Raw genomic sequence first — 17,962 nt, forward strand, 5'->3', positions numbered from 1 at the left:
AGAAACCCTGGGGGGTGAGGGGGCAGGCTTAAGAGCAACAGAAGGCAGAGGGATGAGCTACTCTACCTCTCTTTTTGTCCTACTATTTCTCTTCAATGGGAGTGACCTCTGGACTAGGGAGAGTAATCATGCCTACCTAGATAAAGAAGCAGCCAGAAATATCTCTGGGTTCTCAGGGGAGTCCAGCCCCCAGGCCTGAGTGGATGACTTACTGGGCCACTGAAGAAAATGGAGCCTGGATTGACTTGAGTTGACATCTTGAAAAACAAGCAGAGGCCCCCCACGTCATCTGGATTTCCAAGAAGGGGAGAGCAGAGTGTGTAAACAATCACGCGGTGGACTCCATCCTGGCCAGATGATGGAGGGTTGGTTTGTGAGCACTTGGAAAAGGAAGCAGGGGTCAGCAAAATGGAGCCACAAAGGTCCAGCTGGTCAGCCTTGGCCACACAGCCGACACATTGATGTAGGTCAAGGTAGGGTTGTGGGTGCTCTTCAGCAGGACCTGGCTCGGAGCACCCCTGATGGATATGGGCAGAGCATCTGATGAGGTCTGGGAAGCTGTGTTCCTGAGTCAGATGGAAAACACCTGATCCTTTCTGGACATTAGCATCTTCTTGGTGTCTGCACCCAGAGAGGGCTTGGGCCCCAAGTACAGACCCTACCATGTTGTAAGCTTTTACCAGCTGGTGATTGATTGTACACCTCCTGAATCCATTCTTGGCTTTAACCTTCTCATCTCGGGCCTGGATCAAAGGCACTCCAACTGGCTGATGGGAGGGATTTTAATGGCCTGGATCTCCAGGGATAGATCAGATGCTGGGATGAGGGTGAAGTTACATATTTTTATAAGGTCCAGATGACAGACTAGCCAGTCAGTTTATCTGTAAAAGATCTGGGAGTTTTAGTGGACCACAAGCATCTGCCCTGGTAATGGCCTTTGTCCAGTTGGTGGTCTCTGCGTGCCTCCCAGCAAGGACCTGGGCCTCCCCTCAGTCTCCTAAATGACAAGCATAGGGAGGATAACACCCTGCAGGGCTGTTGGGAGAATCCAATGGAATGCTGTCTGGACCAAGGCCCAGCGTAGATGGGGCCACATCAGCCTTCATCGTCTTTTGATGCCCACTCAACCAAAAACGCCTTAAGAAGCTTCAGGTCACAGGAGAGAATCCTGGGACTGCTCCCTCACCAAAGGGCTGCGCCTGCTAAGGGTCAGAGCCAGGAGGAGGATGGCGTGGCCTCAGGCTGCCCTGACCCCACCCTGCACTGCCATTGGTCACTTCTTCCCCTCCACTCCCCCCGACTCCACCCTCTCCCAGCACTGGCTCTGGTCTGGGAGGGGTGAGGGAGGACACCCCAGGAGAGGCCAGCCCCCCCACACCCTCCCCACAGGACCTAACCGGCTCTTTTTCACAAACAGGGTCTTCCAAGCCAGGCTGCAGAATGTGGCACCTGAGCCCTCCGGAGGGCAGCCGCCCACTCGGCCGACTCACGCTCCCTTCTCATGGTTTAGTGCCCGCAGAAAAGGACCCCACGGCTCCAGAAACCGGCCGGCGCCTGCCCCTGCCCCGGAGTCTGCTCCTTCCCCGGAGCCTCCTCTTGGGCAGCTAAGCTCAGATAAAAAAGGGTCCAAGGTAGAAAACTTGGGCACCAAAAAGCCAGACTAGAACCCCTCACCTTCCCCTCCTCACCTTGGTGTGGCTTGGTTGGAGATGCCCAGGAACGGTGGTGTGACCAAGGCCTCCCGCTCCCTTCTCGTTTCCCTTCCTCTCCTGTCTCCTTTTTTCTCCCTTCCATCTCCCCAGTTTCCCCCCTACTTCTTCTCTCCTCCCCTGCCCTCCCCTCTTCTCTCATCTCTCTTCCCTCAGTTCTTCCCTCCCCCTCTAGCCATCATGCTACCCTCCCCTGTGGCTTCAACTCAGCCCCTGAGTTTGGCTCATCTTGATTCACTGACTGGCACCAGTTGCCCCAACAAACCTCCCTCCTCATTGGGTATCTCTCTTTGGTGATAGCACCAAACTGCCTCTCCAGAGAGCCTAAAAACTGCCTCCCCCAGCCTCTGCTGGCCCTTGCCAGGCTCCAGGCCTTGGCCCTGACAGTGAAGGCTGCCCTACTTTCAAGGAACCCTGGCCCTTCAGGGATTCCAGGCCTGGAATTGGAATAAGATTGCCCCCTGGGACTGGGATGGCAAAGGCTGGAGAGTGAGACTGGAGTCAGGGATGGTGCCATGAGGGAAGATGGGCAGGCCAAGGCAGTGTGAGGCTGGATCAGGGGGCATTGCCTGCCAGCCAGAGCCCAAATTTCATTCAGAAGCAGAAGTCCAAGTGACTACTACCACCTAGGCCAAGCAAGGGGTGACAAAGGCCTCCCAGTGGGTATTTTAGGATCTTGGATGGAGGTTCCAGTCCAGGCCAGATGCTCAGGGCTCAGTAGTTGTTTACTGCCGAGGGGTGAGTCAGGAGGAGACTCAGACAAGTGGTTCCAGGGTAGATGGAGGAGGATGGACTATGAAAAGCTGAAGAGGTCGAGGGAGTTAGGGCCTGGGCCCTGGCAGGATGGGCAGGACAAAGGGATGAAGGCTTTGGCTGTTGCTCACACTCTACAAGTTTAGCACTGAAGAGGAGCAAGTTGGGGTGGAAAAAGACTGGCATGGTTTCTGAATTCAAAGGAAGGCTTGATTAGCCAGGGAAAACGGGGTCTTGTAGGTAGTTAAGGAGGATGAAAAAGAGGCCCCAGGCTGGCATGGGGGGAGGACACGTTTGAGACTGCCCAGCTGTGTGGTGAGGCAGATGGGCAGGCAGCCCAGGTAACACATGGAGCTGCCTGCAAGGCATGGAGCATCCTGGGGGCTGAGCTGGAGAATGGTGATGGCCATGAGAGGGCACTCCTTGAAGCCTCTGGAGGTGCCTCTGCCCCTGCCTCCCTCCCAGATCTCTTCCTGGGGTTTTTTTCTTGGACTTCAACTCAAAGAACTGAAGCCAGCCGGCTTGGATTTGGGGCTGCAAGGAACTTCCACTGGTGGGCAGTGCTTGTGGTCTGGATGCTCAACCCAGCTCACCCTTAGGGTTCAGAAGACGTGTCTGTCCCAAGACATTCACCTTCACAGAAGACATTTTTGGAGGGGCAGCCCTCCCTGGTATTCCCCCATCAGACTGTTCCAAGGCAGGTGGAATACCCCCAGTTGAAGCACTGGTCTTGGAGGTTAGGGACAGGCTCCCAGCCCCTAGGGCTCCCCACAGATATGGTTGGACCCCCTTCCTCTTGTGTTGGGACCAAGCCATCCCTGATTCTCTTTGGGAGCTCTGGGGCAGGTGCAGTCACCTCTAATTTGTGATGGATGTGCTTCAAGGGGCAGGGGCTCAGGGGGATTGCACACTCCCAGGACCCTGGGCCAGCCGGATACGTCTCAGCAGAGGGGGTGACTGCCCCCTGGAGCATGCTGAGGAGGCAGCTCCTGAGGGGCTGCTGACCTCTCCCCCCCCCCACCAAGTTTTTCACTCTTGTCTTCTTTCCTGCAGAATTTCCCACTCCCTGATGATTTCAGCCCCAGCAGCACAAGCTCTGCGGACCTCAGTGGCCTTGGGCCCGACCCCAAAGCTTCAGGCCTTTCTCGCTCCTTGGCCCTGTCATCAGATGAGGTGTGCCCCTTTGGGGTCCTACTGGCTTCCTGGTGTGGGATGGGAAGGCAGGTGAAGGAAGGAGGGTGGGCTTGGAAGATCAGACCCTGCCTGGACCCGGGCCCAGGCCCATCCCACCCTGCCTGCAGATGGGGAATATGAACTTTGTTCTGAATACATTTCTTTCCTTCCCTTCATGCTCTCATTCAGAGCCTGGATATGATCGATGATGAGGTGAGCGCTCTGGGCTGTGAGGAGGAGGGGACCCTAGGATAGGCCTGGATAGTGTCAGCACCTTCCCTTGGGAGAAGGTCCTTGGAGATAGGCCTCAGGAGCTTCACAGGCTTGACTGGTCTCACTGTCCTCCTCTTGGACCTCCCCCTACCCTTGTGTCTCCAGCACTAGTATCCTCCTGGCCACTAACTACCTCGTTGCTTGTCTTACTTTCCCCCAGGCTTGCTCCTTTTGGCCACCTCTCCACAGCCCCATGGTTGTTTCAGGTCTCTGACCTGGCCTGACCCATTTCCCACCAACATTTCCTTTCCTCTGGCTGTTTTCCAAAGAAAAGCTCCACCCCCACCCCCACCCGCGTTTCTCACCCCTGCTGTTAAATTTTGGTCACACATCAAAGAGCATTTCTTGGGTAGATTTAGGACTTTTCGGTTGTCTTCAGAATTCAGGGTGTCTACTCCTGGATGCCTCAGAAGAGGTCAGGGGTGCCTGGATAGAGTTCAGTTCCTTTCCCCTCCATTCGTTGTCCTCTGTGTGGAAGAGGGGCAGGGGGCTGCCTCTCCCCACCCCACTGACTCTCCTGGGATATCTTGGAGCTGCCCATCCTCTGTCTTAGAGCTGAGGCCCCAGGGCCCACTGACCTCTTCGCCTTGTTCCTATCCCAGATCCTCGATGATGGGCAGTCACCCAAGCATAGCCAGGGCCAGAGCCGGGCCGTACGGGAGTGGAGCGTGCCCCAAGTGTCCCAGTGGCTTCGGAGCCTCAACATGGAGCAGTATGTGGCTGAGTTTAGTGCCCAGGGCATCGGTGGGGAGCAGCTTCTGCAACTGGATGGCAGCAAACTTAAGGTGAGCAGGGGGAGGGCAGCCAAGGAGCAGAGCCCTGGCTCCCACATCCACCCAGCTCCTCTTACCTGGGAGCTTCCCATGTCAGCCCTGGCCAGTCCCGGTGAAGTTCAGTCTTGGCTGCTTTTCCATGAGCCTCTGCCCCCTTGGGGCAGTCCCTGATCTCCCATTTCCAATGGAAATCACCATTAGGCCATCCCTTACAGTCTGGAGTGTACCAGCTGCCCTTGCCAAAGCTCCTAGCTTCCTAGTAGGACCGGAGATGCTTCAGGCCAGACTGCTTACCAGCAACTCTGGCCCTTGCTCATCATGGGGAGCAAACTTGTGAGGACCCCCACACTGTGCCAGGTGTTGGGGATGCCCTACCATGCCCTCAGAAGCTAGAAAGCTAATGGGGGCAGGCTTATGGTTTGCGGAAGGGAAGGCTGAGGCAGGGGCTGCTGATGGGAAGTGGAGGGATCTGAGTCCAGTCTCTGCCCTCTCTGAAGGAAGACATAGGGAGGAGACTGATACCAACACCCTGATTCCACTCTGAGTGCCTCACCTGCAGAATGGGAGTGGTGGTAGCACCTGGCTGTGAAGGCTGTGGCAAGAGGCTGAGGGAGAGTGCCGCTGGCCATGGTGGAGTGCAGTGACTCCCAAGAATTGGGAGAAGCCTCCCCTTGGCCCTCAGGTGGTCCTCAGTTGCCTCACCTGCAGGGCCACAGGCATTCCTGCTTGGGGCAGGGGGCTAGCAACCCCCAACAACTTGGCCCTCTGCCTGCCTTGGAGCTTGGGGCCAGGGGCCCAGACTTGGGGAGGGGACTCAGGGCTTTGACGGGAGGGCCCTTGTGTCTCTGCCCACAGACCCTCGGGGTGGCCTCATCCCAGGACAGAGCCCTCATTAAGAAGCAACTGAAGGACATGAAGGCGGCCCTGGAGAAGGCCCGCAAGGCCCAAGAGAAGATGGAGAAGCAGCGGGAGAAGCTGCGCAGGAAGGAGCAGCAGAGGAAAGCCCGCAGGGCCGAGCCTGCCTCCCCAGAGCCACCAGAGACTGCCAGGGAGCAGTGAGCCTGGCAGGGCCGGGGCTGGGCGCTTCCTGCACCACCAGCTCGGCCCCCCCACCTGGGCTTCCTGCAATAACTCTGTGCTCGCCGTCTCCCTCCCTGGGAGGATCCCCAAGTACCTTGGGCTGTTACCAGAGATCCTCATGTGGAAGAGAAACAGAAGGGATCCTGGGAGCGGGGTGGAGGGGCGTGCCGCTTATCCCTGAAGAACTTGGGTCATGTGTACCCCACCACCCTCCTGGCCTGGAGCAGGTGAGAGAACCAGGCAGGGCCTGGGCAAGGCTGGCATCTGTGGCCTCCTCTCTGGCTGCAAAAAGGAGCACCCCCCCCAGCTGTCCTTGAAGTCCAAGAGGAAGCCAGAGCCTTAAAGCAGAGCTGGAGGGACTGTGGTGGGTGGGGTCCCAAGGAGGGGAAGGAGCAAGGCTTCCTGAACAGTCCTGCACACCGAGACCCCCCCCACCTCCTGTGCTGGCCCTCCCCCCACCGGCTGGTCAGCTGTGCTGACGGGCACCCCACAATCCCACATTCCCAACCAATTCTGAACAGAAAATTTCTTTTTTCACATGTCAGGGTGCCTCAGGAGCACCCCGACTGGGCCATGACTGAGGACTTCTTGTTTCTACTGGAGATTTTCCATGGGTTTGGACTTAAGGAGTATTTTGAATTCTGTGCCCTTTGGAGATAAATGGAAGCATCCATTGTGGGATGCAGACAGAGGGCACCTCTTGCCCTGAGGAGGCTGCTTGGCTGGCATGTGGAGGGTGGCCCCTGGGAGCAGAGCAGGGGAGAGAGGCCCCTGCAAAGCTGGGCTGGGTCAGCATGCCAGTCATCCATGAGCAAGGGGCTGGGGGCACCATGTTGGGAAAATTCTGGAGGGTTTTCTGCCATCTAACCACTGCCAGCAGTCTGTGACCACTATACCCCAAGAAGAGGACCTGCCTGCTGGCTTTTTGAGAATCTCCCAGGGGACCCTTGGGGACTTCAGCTGACATGGATTTGAACTTGGCTGCTCCTGGGGGCTGAAATTGAGGAAGGGGCCAGCTTGTCATCCCTTCAGGTGTCTTCTAGGCGGGAGGGAGGCAGAGGCTGCTCCATGCTGAGCAGAGATGGGGTGGGTCTGGTCTTCCTGCAGTGACGTTGGGATGGCAGAGCCTAGGGTGTGTGTGTCTGTCTGCCTGTGTCTGTCTGCTTTGGGGTTGGAGGACAAAGCTGCTCTTAGAACCTGGGCGGGGAGGGCATAGGCTAGGATTGTGTCCTCCTAGAGAGCATTCCCCCATCTGGTCACCTGGAAAGGTGGACCCTTTTGGTTCCTTTTAAGTCTTATTTAGGGAAGAAAAAAGAACCTGGACTGAACTGGCTTTTTCACTGTGATGCCTGAACTCTAGGGTAGGGCAGGTGAGTGACACTGCTTTGCCTTCAGGTTCCTTGGTCTGCTAGTGAGGAGTGGGCTTACCAGGCATGACTCCCAGGTAGTTCAGCCTGGCTTGTACCCATACCTTCCCAAGGAGTGGGCAGCAGCTGGAAGCAGAGCAGCTGATGTCCCTGTGGTGCTGTGAGAAATTGGGAGGCAGGGACTGACCAGTCTATTGTCCATTCGAGGACCAGTGACCTTTGACCAGACAGAGAATGAGGGCAGCCCAGCTCCTAAGGACATCTCCCCAACACCGGTCAGCACTTGGCCACAAACAAATGCTAAGGGCAATGACCTGTGCTCTTCAGTCAAAAATGAAGAGAACGGGGGATGCCTGGGCATCAGTGGCCTCATTTCCCGGAGGAAGGCCTCTAGCCCAGAGCCATGGGAAACTCACCAGAGATTTCTCAGCTCATGTGGGAAGAGTATGGAGTAGCCTGAGGAGGGGGGAAGCTCAAGGGTTTCACCAGGGAAGAAGTTGACTCCATGGTCATGTAAGCTTTAGTCCATTCTCAGGTATAGCATCACAGACCTAGGGTTCAGAGGAACCCCAAGGAAACCTCATCAAGCCCTACAGAGATTCCCAGGGGCACACAGCCAATAAGCATGGGGATATGAACTCTGGTCCTTGTGGCTTTACACTCAGTGCCCCCACCCCTCCAGGTTGCTGCTGAGTTGGGGCATTCTCCCCCCCCCCCCATTTCTGAGTTTGACTGTATTCCTTTATTTCTTTTCTGGCCAGTCTCAGGAGCAGTGCCATAAGAACACAAGATCAGAATGGAACCCTTTAAGGGGCTGCTGGCATCTGACTTGGGTCAGTCATTCAGCCCCCAAGTTTCCATCAACCCCCTTCCCCAAGTATCACATAGAGACTTCTTAATTTATCACATTTTTCACCAGGAAGATTTATAACTCTTTTGCCCAATACACTGGTGGTGCAGTGGATAAAGCACTGGTTTTGAAGTCAGTAGGATGAGTTCAAATCCAGTCTCAGATACTTGATACTAGCTGTGTGACCTTGGGCAAGTCACTTAACCCTAGCTGCCTCATGTTCAGGACCATCTCCAGGTGTCCTGGTTCATATCAGGCCACTGAGCCCAGATGGCTCTGGAGGAGAAAGTGAGGCTAGTGACTTGGCACAGCCCCCCACCCCCCACTCACATCCAGTTCACATGCTTGTATGGGATCATTTCCCTGATGTCATGGTCTTGGAGAATGAAGGACAAACATTAACCCAGTACACTGGTGAGATATCTTCAAAGCTAGGGAGGAGGAAGGCAAGGATGAATGACCAAGGGTGGAAACCATCCCAGACAGTGTTGTCGGTGTGGGTCTCACTGGGGACCAAGGGAGATGGCAGCTACAAGATGAGGAAACTTGGGCTTCAACTGCATTCACATTGTACCATGAACCAGTTGGTACTTGGGATGTCAGTGTGCCCTTCCCACTCCTCCCTCCAATTTCCCATTAATTCACATCTGAAACATTGAACTGAAAATGGAATAAGGCCCATAGGTAGATTCCCTCCTTAAGGCTCAAAGTGATGTTTTGGGTCTTTGGTAGCAGCAGCCCTGGCTTAGACATGGGCTACTTCTCCCAGAGTGTGTCCTAGGTCCATTCTGTTGTCTGTGAAAGCCTCATTGAGCTCATGTTGACAGCACAACAGACCCCTCCAGGATTCCCTCAGCAACCAGGGTCTCCCAAGCTGGTAGAAAATAGGTGGTTGGAAGGCTGATGCCCAGGCTCTGGACAAGCTCTGGCTCACATTGAGGCACTGAAGGTTTAATGTTGGCAGTCTGGACAGAACCCCAACTGGTAGACATGACAGGGCTTCCATACTCAGTCCAGGAGTGGAGGAGTCTTTTCCTTAGTCTCAGGAAGTCATCTAGGTCTAAAATGCATCTGCCTCTTCCCCACTTGGGGTTGAAGGTCCCAGAACAAGAAGCCCCGGAACAAGGACTACAGGACCAGAAACCCACAGAGCAAGAATGGAATCTTGACCCAGCATCCTCCACTAGCCCCAGAACAGGCAGGGATGGGGGCTACCCCATCTGGAGTGAAAGAGGACCCCTCGGTGTTGCGTGGATGCACTTTCCTATGTTCATCTTGAGCCAAGCAAGGCATCCAGGAGGATGTCTCCAATGGTTCCAGTGTCTCAGCAGAAACATTCAAAGACATTCCAGCACCTTCTGGTGGGTGCATTTTTATTAAAACTTGTTTATGGTGGATTTGGGCAAATGGAAGGGTATAATGGCTTCAGAAATCTGTGCTTTATCCATGTTGCTTTGAGATCTCCCTCTTGGCTACTTGGTGCCAGACCTCCCTCCAATAGCAGGCAGTGTGGTGGGGAAACAAAGTCCCACTTGTTAAGGAGGTGAGTATGTGTGTGTGTGCTTGTCCATGTGTGGTATGGGAGTTTGTGTGCATGTGAGTGATGTGGGTGTTTGCTGGGTGAACCTGAGATGTGTATGTACATGTGTGTGAGACTTGTGTGCATGTGAGTGATGTGGTTGTGTTGGGTGGCTGTTTTGTGTGTGTGTGTGTGTGAGAGAGAGAGAGAGTGAGTGAGTGTGTGGCTAAAGTACTTGTGTCTGGAGGCACTGAGAGAAGGGATCCTTCCTTCTTGTGTGTCGTCCCACGTTCCGATTTGCACACCTGTGTCTTCTGTCAATCTGTGGAAGAATTGAGTGTGAAGGGACACGTGGCTGCCAAGGCTGAGGCAGGGCCCTCCCTGGAGGTCAAACCCTGGAGCTCCAACGTTGTCTCTCCCCTGCCCCCCACAACTCCTGCTTTTGTACTTTTCAGCCCCCCTGCAATTCAGTCCCTTGCAGTGACAAGTGCCACATTTTGCTAACAGATCATTGGGCAGCTCAGAAAGAGAGAAAAGATGAACTGTCCCAGTTTTTAAAAGTCATTTTTATTTTCATCATTCTTTAGAATGACATTGAGGGAAACCCAAGTGTTGAAGTAACTTCAAGTATGTAAGGATAGCATGTTATCCAAAATTCTTAGTTTGTACATCTTGGTGTCTGCTCATTTGCATGGAAGAGTGCTGTGTCCCAGCCGTCCTCATCCTTGGCCCTCCATCGAGTGAGTGAGCCATCCCGCGCCCAGCTGTTGGTTTTCTGACCAATGGAGAAAGCTCCCGGGATGACATGTGATTTCCTTGTGTAAATAAACTTGCCGTTGAGTATTATTGTTGTCACACAACGAATGAATGCAATAAAGAGCAGGCTTGAGATCTGTCCAAGGTGCTTTTGTCCTCGGTGTCTCCCCTGGCCCAGGGCCCACATTTACAGCTCCAATTGGGCTGGCCCAGAGTCCCAGCAGGGTTGTCCCTCAGGATCAGAGCCCACATTTCCCAGGAGGATAGGGCTCCAAGGCAGATGGAGGAGCTCCCTCATCCCTTCCTGATTCTCAGACACTGCTACCTCCAGTAGCTGTGTAACTGCCATTTGAACACGAGTATGGGTCATGTCCTACGTTTGCCCAAAATGCTTCATTTAAAAGTGGGGAAGAAATGCCAAACCTTTCTGCCCAGGCACACGTCAGAACTGCAGCTCCCAACCCATGGAGGGAGCCCCAGAACTAGTTCTTTTGTCCCCATGCAAGGGACACAGAATTGACTTTTCTGGAGACTGTTACTCAAACCCAGGCCTCCTGAAACCTTACCTGGTTTCTCTTCCAGGAATTTTTTAAGTAAATAAATGTAAATAAAAGTAAAAACAATCACACCCAGGATGATTGTTCAGTCATTTAGACAAGTCTGAATTCATGACCCCCATGCACCATAGCACTGCAGACCTCCACTAACTCTCAGTCTGTCCAAGGTCATGTTCATTGTTTCCATGACACTATCTCTCCACCTCATCCTCTGCCATCCCCATCTCCTTTTGCCTCCAGTCTTTCCTAACATCAGGATCTTTTTCTATGTATCCCATTATGTGTTGAATGGCTAAAGGATTTAAACTTCCGCTTCAGGATTCAATCTTCCAGCAAATAGCCCCAATTCATTTCTTGATCTTTTGGTTCATTTGATTTCCTTGCTGTCCAAGGTCTTCTCCAGCACCACAACTTCTAAGTGTTGGCTGTGCAGCACTGAGCTTTCCTTCTAGTCTAACTCTCACAGCTGTGCATTGCTGCTTGGAGGATACAAGGTGACATCTCTGCTTTTTATTTTATTTTATGCCACCCAGATTTGCCATAACTTTCCTTCTAAGGAGCAAACAGCTTTTAATTTCATGGCTGCAGTCACCATCTGCAGTGATCTTGGAGCTGAAGAATTTAAAATCTGACAGTTTCTATTTTTTCTCGTTCCATTTGCCAGTTGCCAAGATCTTAGTTTTTTTATGTTAAGTTTCAAGCCAGATTGAACCCTCCTCTTTCACTCTTATCAAGAGGCTTCTTAGCTCTTCTTCATGCTCTGTCTTCAGAGAGATATCATCTGCATATTAGAAATTGTAGTTATTTATCCCAGCAACCTTAATTCTGGCTTTTGGTTCATCCAGCCTGGCATTTTGCATGACATGCTCTGCACCATGTTAAATAAATAAGGTGACAATCTATAGCCTTGTTGTCCTCCTTCCTCAATATTAGACCCAATTTAGGATTTTAACTGTTTCTTGGTTCACATACAAGTTCCCCAAGAGATGATGATCTGATCTTGCCATTTCTTTAGGGACTTGTCGTATTTTGTCATGATTCATATAGTGAAAGGCTTTAGTGTACTCAATGAAGCAGAAATAGATGTGTGTGGTTTTTTTCCCTGGAACTCCCTTGCTTTCTCCTTAATCCAGCAATTCTTGACACTTGGGTCTCCAGTACCTTTGCCTCTTTGAAGACCAACCTAATTAATAATTCTCAGTTCATATATAGCTAAAAATTAAACATAAAGAATCTTAAACATAAACTTGCTGCCATGTGAGTGCAATTGTTGAGTAATTTGAACATCCCTTGGCATTGCATTTCTTTAAGGTTGGGACATAAACTGATCTTTTCCAACCAGTGACCACTGTGGTGTTTTCCAAATTTGCTGGCCTATTGAGTTGCTGCATTTAATAGCATCATCTTCAGATATATAGAGAACTGAGTCAAATTTATAAATATATAAGTCATTTCCCAATTGATAAATGATCAAAGGACATGAACAGGCAGTTTTCAGCTGAAGAAATCAAAATTAACTATTGTCATAAAAAATGATCCATTATTGATTTTGGTATGATTAGAAAGAAAAAAACAACTCTGAGATTTCACATTACACTTATCTGATTGGATAATATGACAGAAAAGGAAAATAAATGTTGAGGAGAATGTGGGACAATGAGGACTATTGGTGGAATTGTGAATCAAGCATTCTGGAGAGCAATTTGGAACTCTTCCTAAAGGTCAATCAAACTTTACATGCCCCTTGATCCAGCAAAGAAATAAAAGAAAAGGGAAAAGGACCTCTTTGTACAAAAATATTTATAGTAGCTCATTTTGATAATTAGAAATTGAGGGGATAGCCATCATTTGGGGAATGTATGAACAAGTTGCTGTATATGGACATAATGGAATGGAATGTATAAAATAGAATATATAAAAATGGTGAGCAGGCAGATTTCAGAAAAACTGGGAAAGATTTACATGAACTGATGCAATGTTGAAGTAAGCAGAACCAGGAGAATACCTGTGTGATGATCAATGATGAATAACTTAGCTCTTCTCAGAAATGTAGTGATCAAAGACAATTCCAAAGAAGTCATGATTGAAAATATTATCCATATCCAGAGAAAAAACTGATGTAGTCTGAATGCAGATCAAACATGCTATTTTCACTTTATTTTTTCATTTTTTCTTTTGATCTGATACTTCTTTCACATGACTAATATGTAAATGTGTTTTACATGATTACACACACACACACACACACACACACACACACACACACACACACACATATATATATATATCCAAATGACTGTTTTAGAAAAGGGAGAAGAGTGGATGGGGGAGAGAGAAAATGTGGAACTCAAAAAAATTTTTAAAATGAATGCTAATTATTTTACCTGTAATTATAAAAAATGAAATACCACTTAGAAAATAGATCCTGTAAAGAGCAATGTAGGCAAGATTGAGGAAGAAAATAAATTCAGCATCTTCTTTGAGGATTTTTAAATAATTCAGTTGGAATTCCATCACCTCCCCTAGTATTATTGTTAACAGTAAGTTAACAATCCTAAGTAAGACCCCCTTGACTTCATTCTCTTGAATGCCTGCTTCTGGATCAGTAAGTACACTATTGTGGTTATGTTAAGATCTCTCTTGTACAGTTATTTTGTATTTCTGTCACTTCTTGAGCTCTTCTGCTTCTCTTAAATCCCTACCATTTTTTGTCTTTTATCAAGCCCATTCCCATTCTTTTGTTGTTTTTTTTTCTATTTCTTTGCACTGTTCTTTTAAGTAAACTCTCATCTCTCCTTACTGTTCTCTGGAATTCTGTGTTCACTTAAGGGTTATCTTTCTCTTTTCCTTTCCTTTCTTTCTTCTTCCTTCTTCTTCTTCCTCTTCCTTTTCTTCTTCTTCTTCTTCTTCTTCTTCTTCTTCTGCTGCTGCTGCTGCTGCTGCTGCTTCTTCTTCTTCTTCCTCTTCTTCATTTCCACTTCCTATTAAAAAATTTAGATTATTTAGGTTCTGTCTTTTCTTAAGTCTGAATTTTGCAATGATAAGCTCATGATCTGAATCACAGTCAGCTCCAGGTCTTGTTTTAATTGACTATAGAATTTCTCCACCTTTGGTTGCCAAATATATAATCCATCTGATTTCTATATTGACCCTCAGTTGATATTGTTTTGTTTCTTACCTTAGCCTTTCAAACTCTTATGATAAATGGAACATTCTTTTTGGTGTCATTTCTCGAGGATGTTGTGGGTTTTCCTAGAATGGATCCACTTTGGCCTCTTTGGCATCAATGGTAGGGGCACAGACTTGTATTACTGTTGTATTACTGTTGAATGATTTTTTTTGGATTCAAACAGCTATCATTTGGTCATTTTGGAGATTATAGTGAAGTTGGTTGTTTGGTTCTTGTCCTTTGTTATCAAAGAAGACCAAAATGACATCACTGTTACAGAGACAAGTTACAGTGTGTCCAGCTTGGTTGATCAGGCCAGCATGAGATTGGAATGTTCTGCCACAGGTCTGGCACAAATAGTCCAGGTGAGCACCTGGACTGGGTCCTCTAAATTTGTATCTCATGTTGCCTTTGAGCTGCTACAAGTCCACTTTGCTAGAACACAGCAGCCTCTCTGATCATGTATCTCCCATACTGCACAATCAATTCCAAAGTTCTTAAGAGTGACCTCATATTGCTTTATCCCCTCTGATGTCCTTGGCCAGCTTTTCTCCTCCTTATATTGATTATGAGGGCTACTCCATTTAGGAATTCTTGCTCACAGTAGTAGATTCAGTGACCTTCTGAATTAAACCCACCCATTCCCAGCTACATCTGCAACCTGCAACTGAACTTTCTTTGGGCATTTAGCCCAGTTGCTTCATTAATACTGGATCTACTTGGAGTGTTCTGTTGGACACCTTCTAACCACCGTGGCTCATCTTCTAATGTCATCTCTTTTATCACCTCAGTGCTGTCTGTAGAGTTTTCTTGACAAGGACCCTGGAGGGGTTTATCATTTCCTTCATGTCATACCAGATAGAACCAGAGCATCTGCTCTGTCTGGTTGGGGCCTGAACACCCCCCCCCAGTTGTACTCAGATCATCACTTGTATACCAAATCACTTTGGCAGATATGTTTGTTTCCCCCCAGCAACAAGAGGAGAATCCATAGCAGGAAGACCCCTTCTAAGAGTCAGGGCTCCAATCAAGGTCACAAGACAAGGTGGAAAGATCTCTGAGTTCTAAGCCTGTCAACACTCTGAACACAGACTTCCTAAACTGTAAAGTGGGAGGGTTAGAACAGACAGTCCAGGAGATCCCCAGAGTCTTCTTGAGAGGGGAAGGGTAAAGTCTGAACTTTCTCAGATCATCTATTAGCAGAAGAAAGCAAGTTTTTTTAAAATTTATTTTATTTTATTTTTAATAGTATTTTATTTTTTCCCCAATTACATATTGTGAAAACTTTTACATGCATTTTTACAAGATTTTTGAGTTTCAAATTTCACCCTCCTCCTCTCCTTTCCCCTCTTCTGAAAATGGCAGGCGTTTAATATCATTTATACATGAGCTATTAAATAAAAGAATTTCATATTAGTCTCTGTTGTGAAAGAAGAAACAGATCAGAAGGGGAAAAATAGCCACGAGAAAGAAGAAAGTTTTTGAAGAAAATGTTTTTTGATCTGCATTTAGAGTCCATCTGTTCTTTATCTAGATATAAATGACATTTTCTTTAGGGGTTCTTTGTACTTGGCTTGGATCATTGTGTGGCTGAAAAGAGCTGGGTTGTTGCTGTTACCATGTGAAATATTCTCCTGGTTCCACTCACTTGACTTTGCATCAATTCATGGAAGTTTTTCCAGATTTTCCTAATATCTGCCTGCTCATCATTTCTTATTGCACAATGATATTCCATTTCATTCACATACCACATCTGGTTCAGCCATTCCCCAAATCACGAACATCCCCTTAATTTCCAATTCTTTTCCACCACAAAAAAAACTGCTAAAAATATTTTATACAAATAAATTCTTTCCCCTTTTCTTTAGTCTCTTTGGGGGAAAGATGTAATAGGGGTGTGCACAGTTTGGTGTACCCTTTGGCATTGCTTCAAATTTCTCTCCAGAATGGTTGGATCAGTTCACAATTCTATCAACAATGTGTTAGTGTTTCAGTCTTCCCATATCCTCGCCAACATTTATCATGTTCCTTTTTTGTCATATTAGCAATCTGATAGGTTTGAAGTGGTATCTTAGAGTTATTTTAATTTGCATTTCTCTAATCAAAGGTGAATTGGAAGAGTTCTTCATATACCTAGAGATAGTTTTGATTTCTCCATCTGAAAATTGCCTGTCCATGTCCTTTGATATTTTTAATCAATTGGCAGAAGGCTTAAGTTCTTTGAAATTTGACTCAGAGAGCTTGTTTTTGGCAGAGGCAGGAGCCTGGGAGATAGCTGGGCTACCTTCAACTCTGCTTGGGATGGACTGGGCCAGCTTCTACTGGTTTCTTGCCCACTTTCTCAGGTGCTGGGCTGTTCTGTGGGTACTTGGCCAGAATCAATCACCACTCAGGCCTCATTAATAATGAACAACTTCCCTATTTTGAGTTTAGCCTTCTAGGCCCTTGGGATTAGTGCCTGACCAGGTCAAGAATAATTCCCAAGGTTGCACAGGTGTATCATACACCTGTCTGTGCATGTGAAGATTTAGTTTCCTCCCCCCTCCCCCCCCAGGATTGCATAATCCTGGGCACCTGTTCCCATACTTACATTAAAAAAAATTAACGAGCAGTTTTCAGGTCACAGCTAAGAGGATAATTCCAGGTCTAGTGAGGAAGCGGATTGATTAGGGCTGGGAGTGGACTGGTAGGAGAGTCCCACAAGGAGAGCATCCTCCCTGCTCCCTGCAGCTGGCAGTTAGTCCTGTTCCCAGACAATCCTTGGGCAGAATAGTGAGAATCAAGGCAGGAAAAGTTTCCAAAATGTTTGTCTTCAATAGGAGCCGGAGTTCAAGGAGGTTGTGGAGGAGATGCCCTTCGGCTGTGGATAGACCTGGGATCCTGGACAGACTCATCAGCCAATTAGCAAGCCCGGGTTAGGCACAACCCAGGTGGGCTCTGGGGGTCCAAAGATGGGGAAGCTGGTGCTGAAAAGGGAAGCGATTGGCTCAGGGCAGAGCAGCTTCTATTGGAATGGAAATTCAAGGCAAGTCTCCCTGATTCTAAACCTAGGGCTTAGCATCTACTGGGAAAACCTGGCAGCAGAAAACCTTTCCTGCCCACAATGAAGAGGATCTACCTTTTAAAAGCCCCAGCCCTATTGATCCGTCCAGTGTCTGTCACCCACAGGGTCATGATCTTGTATTTACTCAATATACCCCGTTGTAGACACAGTCCCTCCCAAAACAGCACCATCTTGCAGATGGGGACTGGCTCACATCTGTCTTCAGTTTCCCCCAGGGTCTGGCACAGCATCTGGAGCTTAATGAATGCTTGTTGACTGATTGATCATCGAAGTGCTGGGTGTGGGAGACTCAGGCAGGCCAGGCTGGGAAGAGGGTCAGCATCGAGTTGCTCTTAGCTGGAGGACTGATGAAGTTACATGTCTGAGAGCCCATGCTAGGCAGGCACAGGGAGGGATGGCCCTGACGGTTGGGAAAATGCTAGCCATGGCTCCTATTCGCTGGTTAGGCAGTGCCCCACTGTGCCTTGTGGGCAATGGGGGGGACTAGTAGCCCATGGCCCCAAAGTATCCAAAGGCTGCTTGGGAGATGGATGAAATCTGGAAAGCAAACTTTGAGGGAGAGCAGAGGGAGCAGCAGCGCTATTAGGAGATGGAAAAGGGAAAAGAGAGGAGAGAAGGGGGAAACAGAGATGGGGTGGAGGGCTCTGTGTCCATCCACTTGGAATGGGAGCTCTGCCAAGTTTGGGAATGTCATGCTTCCATTTTTTTGATGCCTAATTACATGTAACATTTTCTTGGGTCAAACATTCCCTCTTTCCTTTCCTCTTTTTGTCCCCTTCCCCCCTTCCCCCCATCTCCATTCCAACCAGGCGACCTGAGATTCCCCCATCTGGGAAATTCTATTCTTTAGGACCATAGGGAGACCAGTGTTCAGCATTTTGGAAAACTTGAGACCCCAGTCGGAATGGGGCACTGTCCA

At 49.0% G+C, this 17,962-nt stretch overlaps 1 protein-coding gene across 1 annotated transcript in view; it reads left to right on the top strand.

Moving 5' to 3' along the window:
* Window positions 1–10,392, top strand: part of PPP1R9A (protein phosphatase 1 regulatory subunit 9A) — an 85,341-nt gene extending 74,949 nt beyond the window's left edge. The window contains 4 exon segments of the mRNA XM_074195349.1: window positions 1,418–1,631; window positions 3,516–3,635; window positions 4,511–4,693; window positions 5,537–10,392. Of these exon segments, the coding sequence (XP_074051450.1) occupies window positions 1,418–1,631; window positions 3,516–3,635; window positions 4,511–4,693; window positions 5,537–5,740 (721 nt within the window). The 3' untranslated portion in view covers window positions 5,741–10,392.
* Window positions 10,393–17,962: the final 7,570 nt, after the last annotated feature.

This window comes from Macrotis lagotis, chromosome 7, assembly GCF_037893015.1.
Source record: "Macrotis lagotis isolate mMagLag1 chromosome 7, bilby.v1.9.chrom.fasta, whole genome shotgun sequence".
Lineage (NCBI taxonomy): Eukaryota > Metazoa > Chordata > Mammalia > Peramelemorphia > Peramelidae > Macrotis > Macrotis lagotis.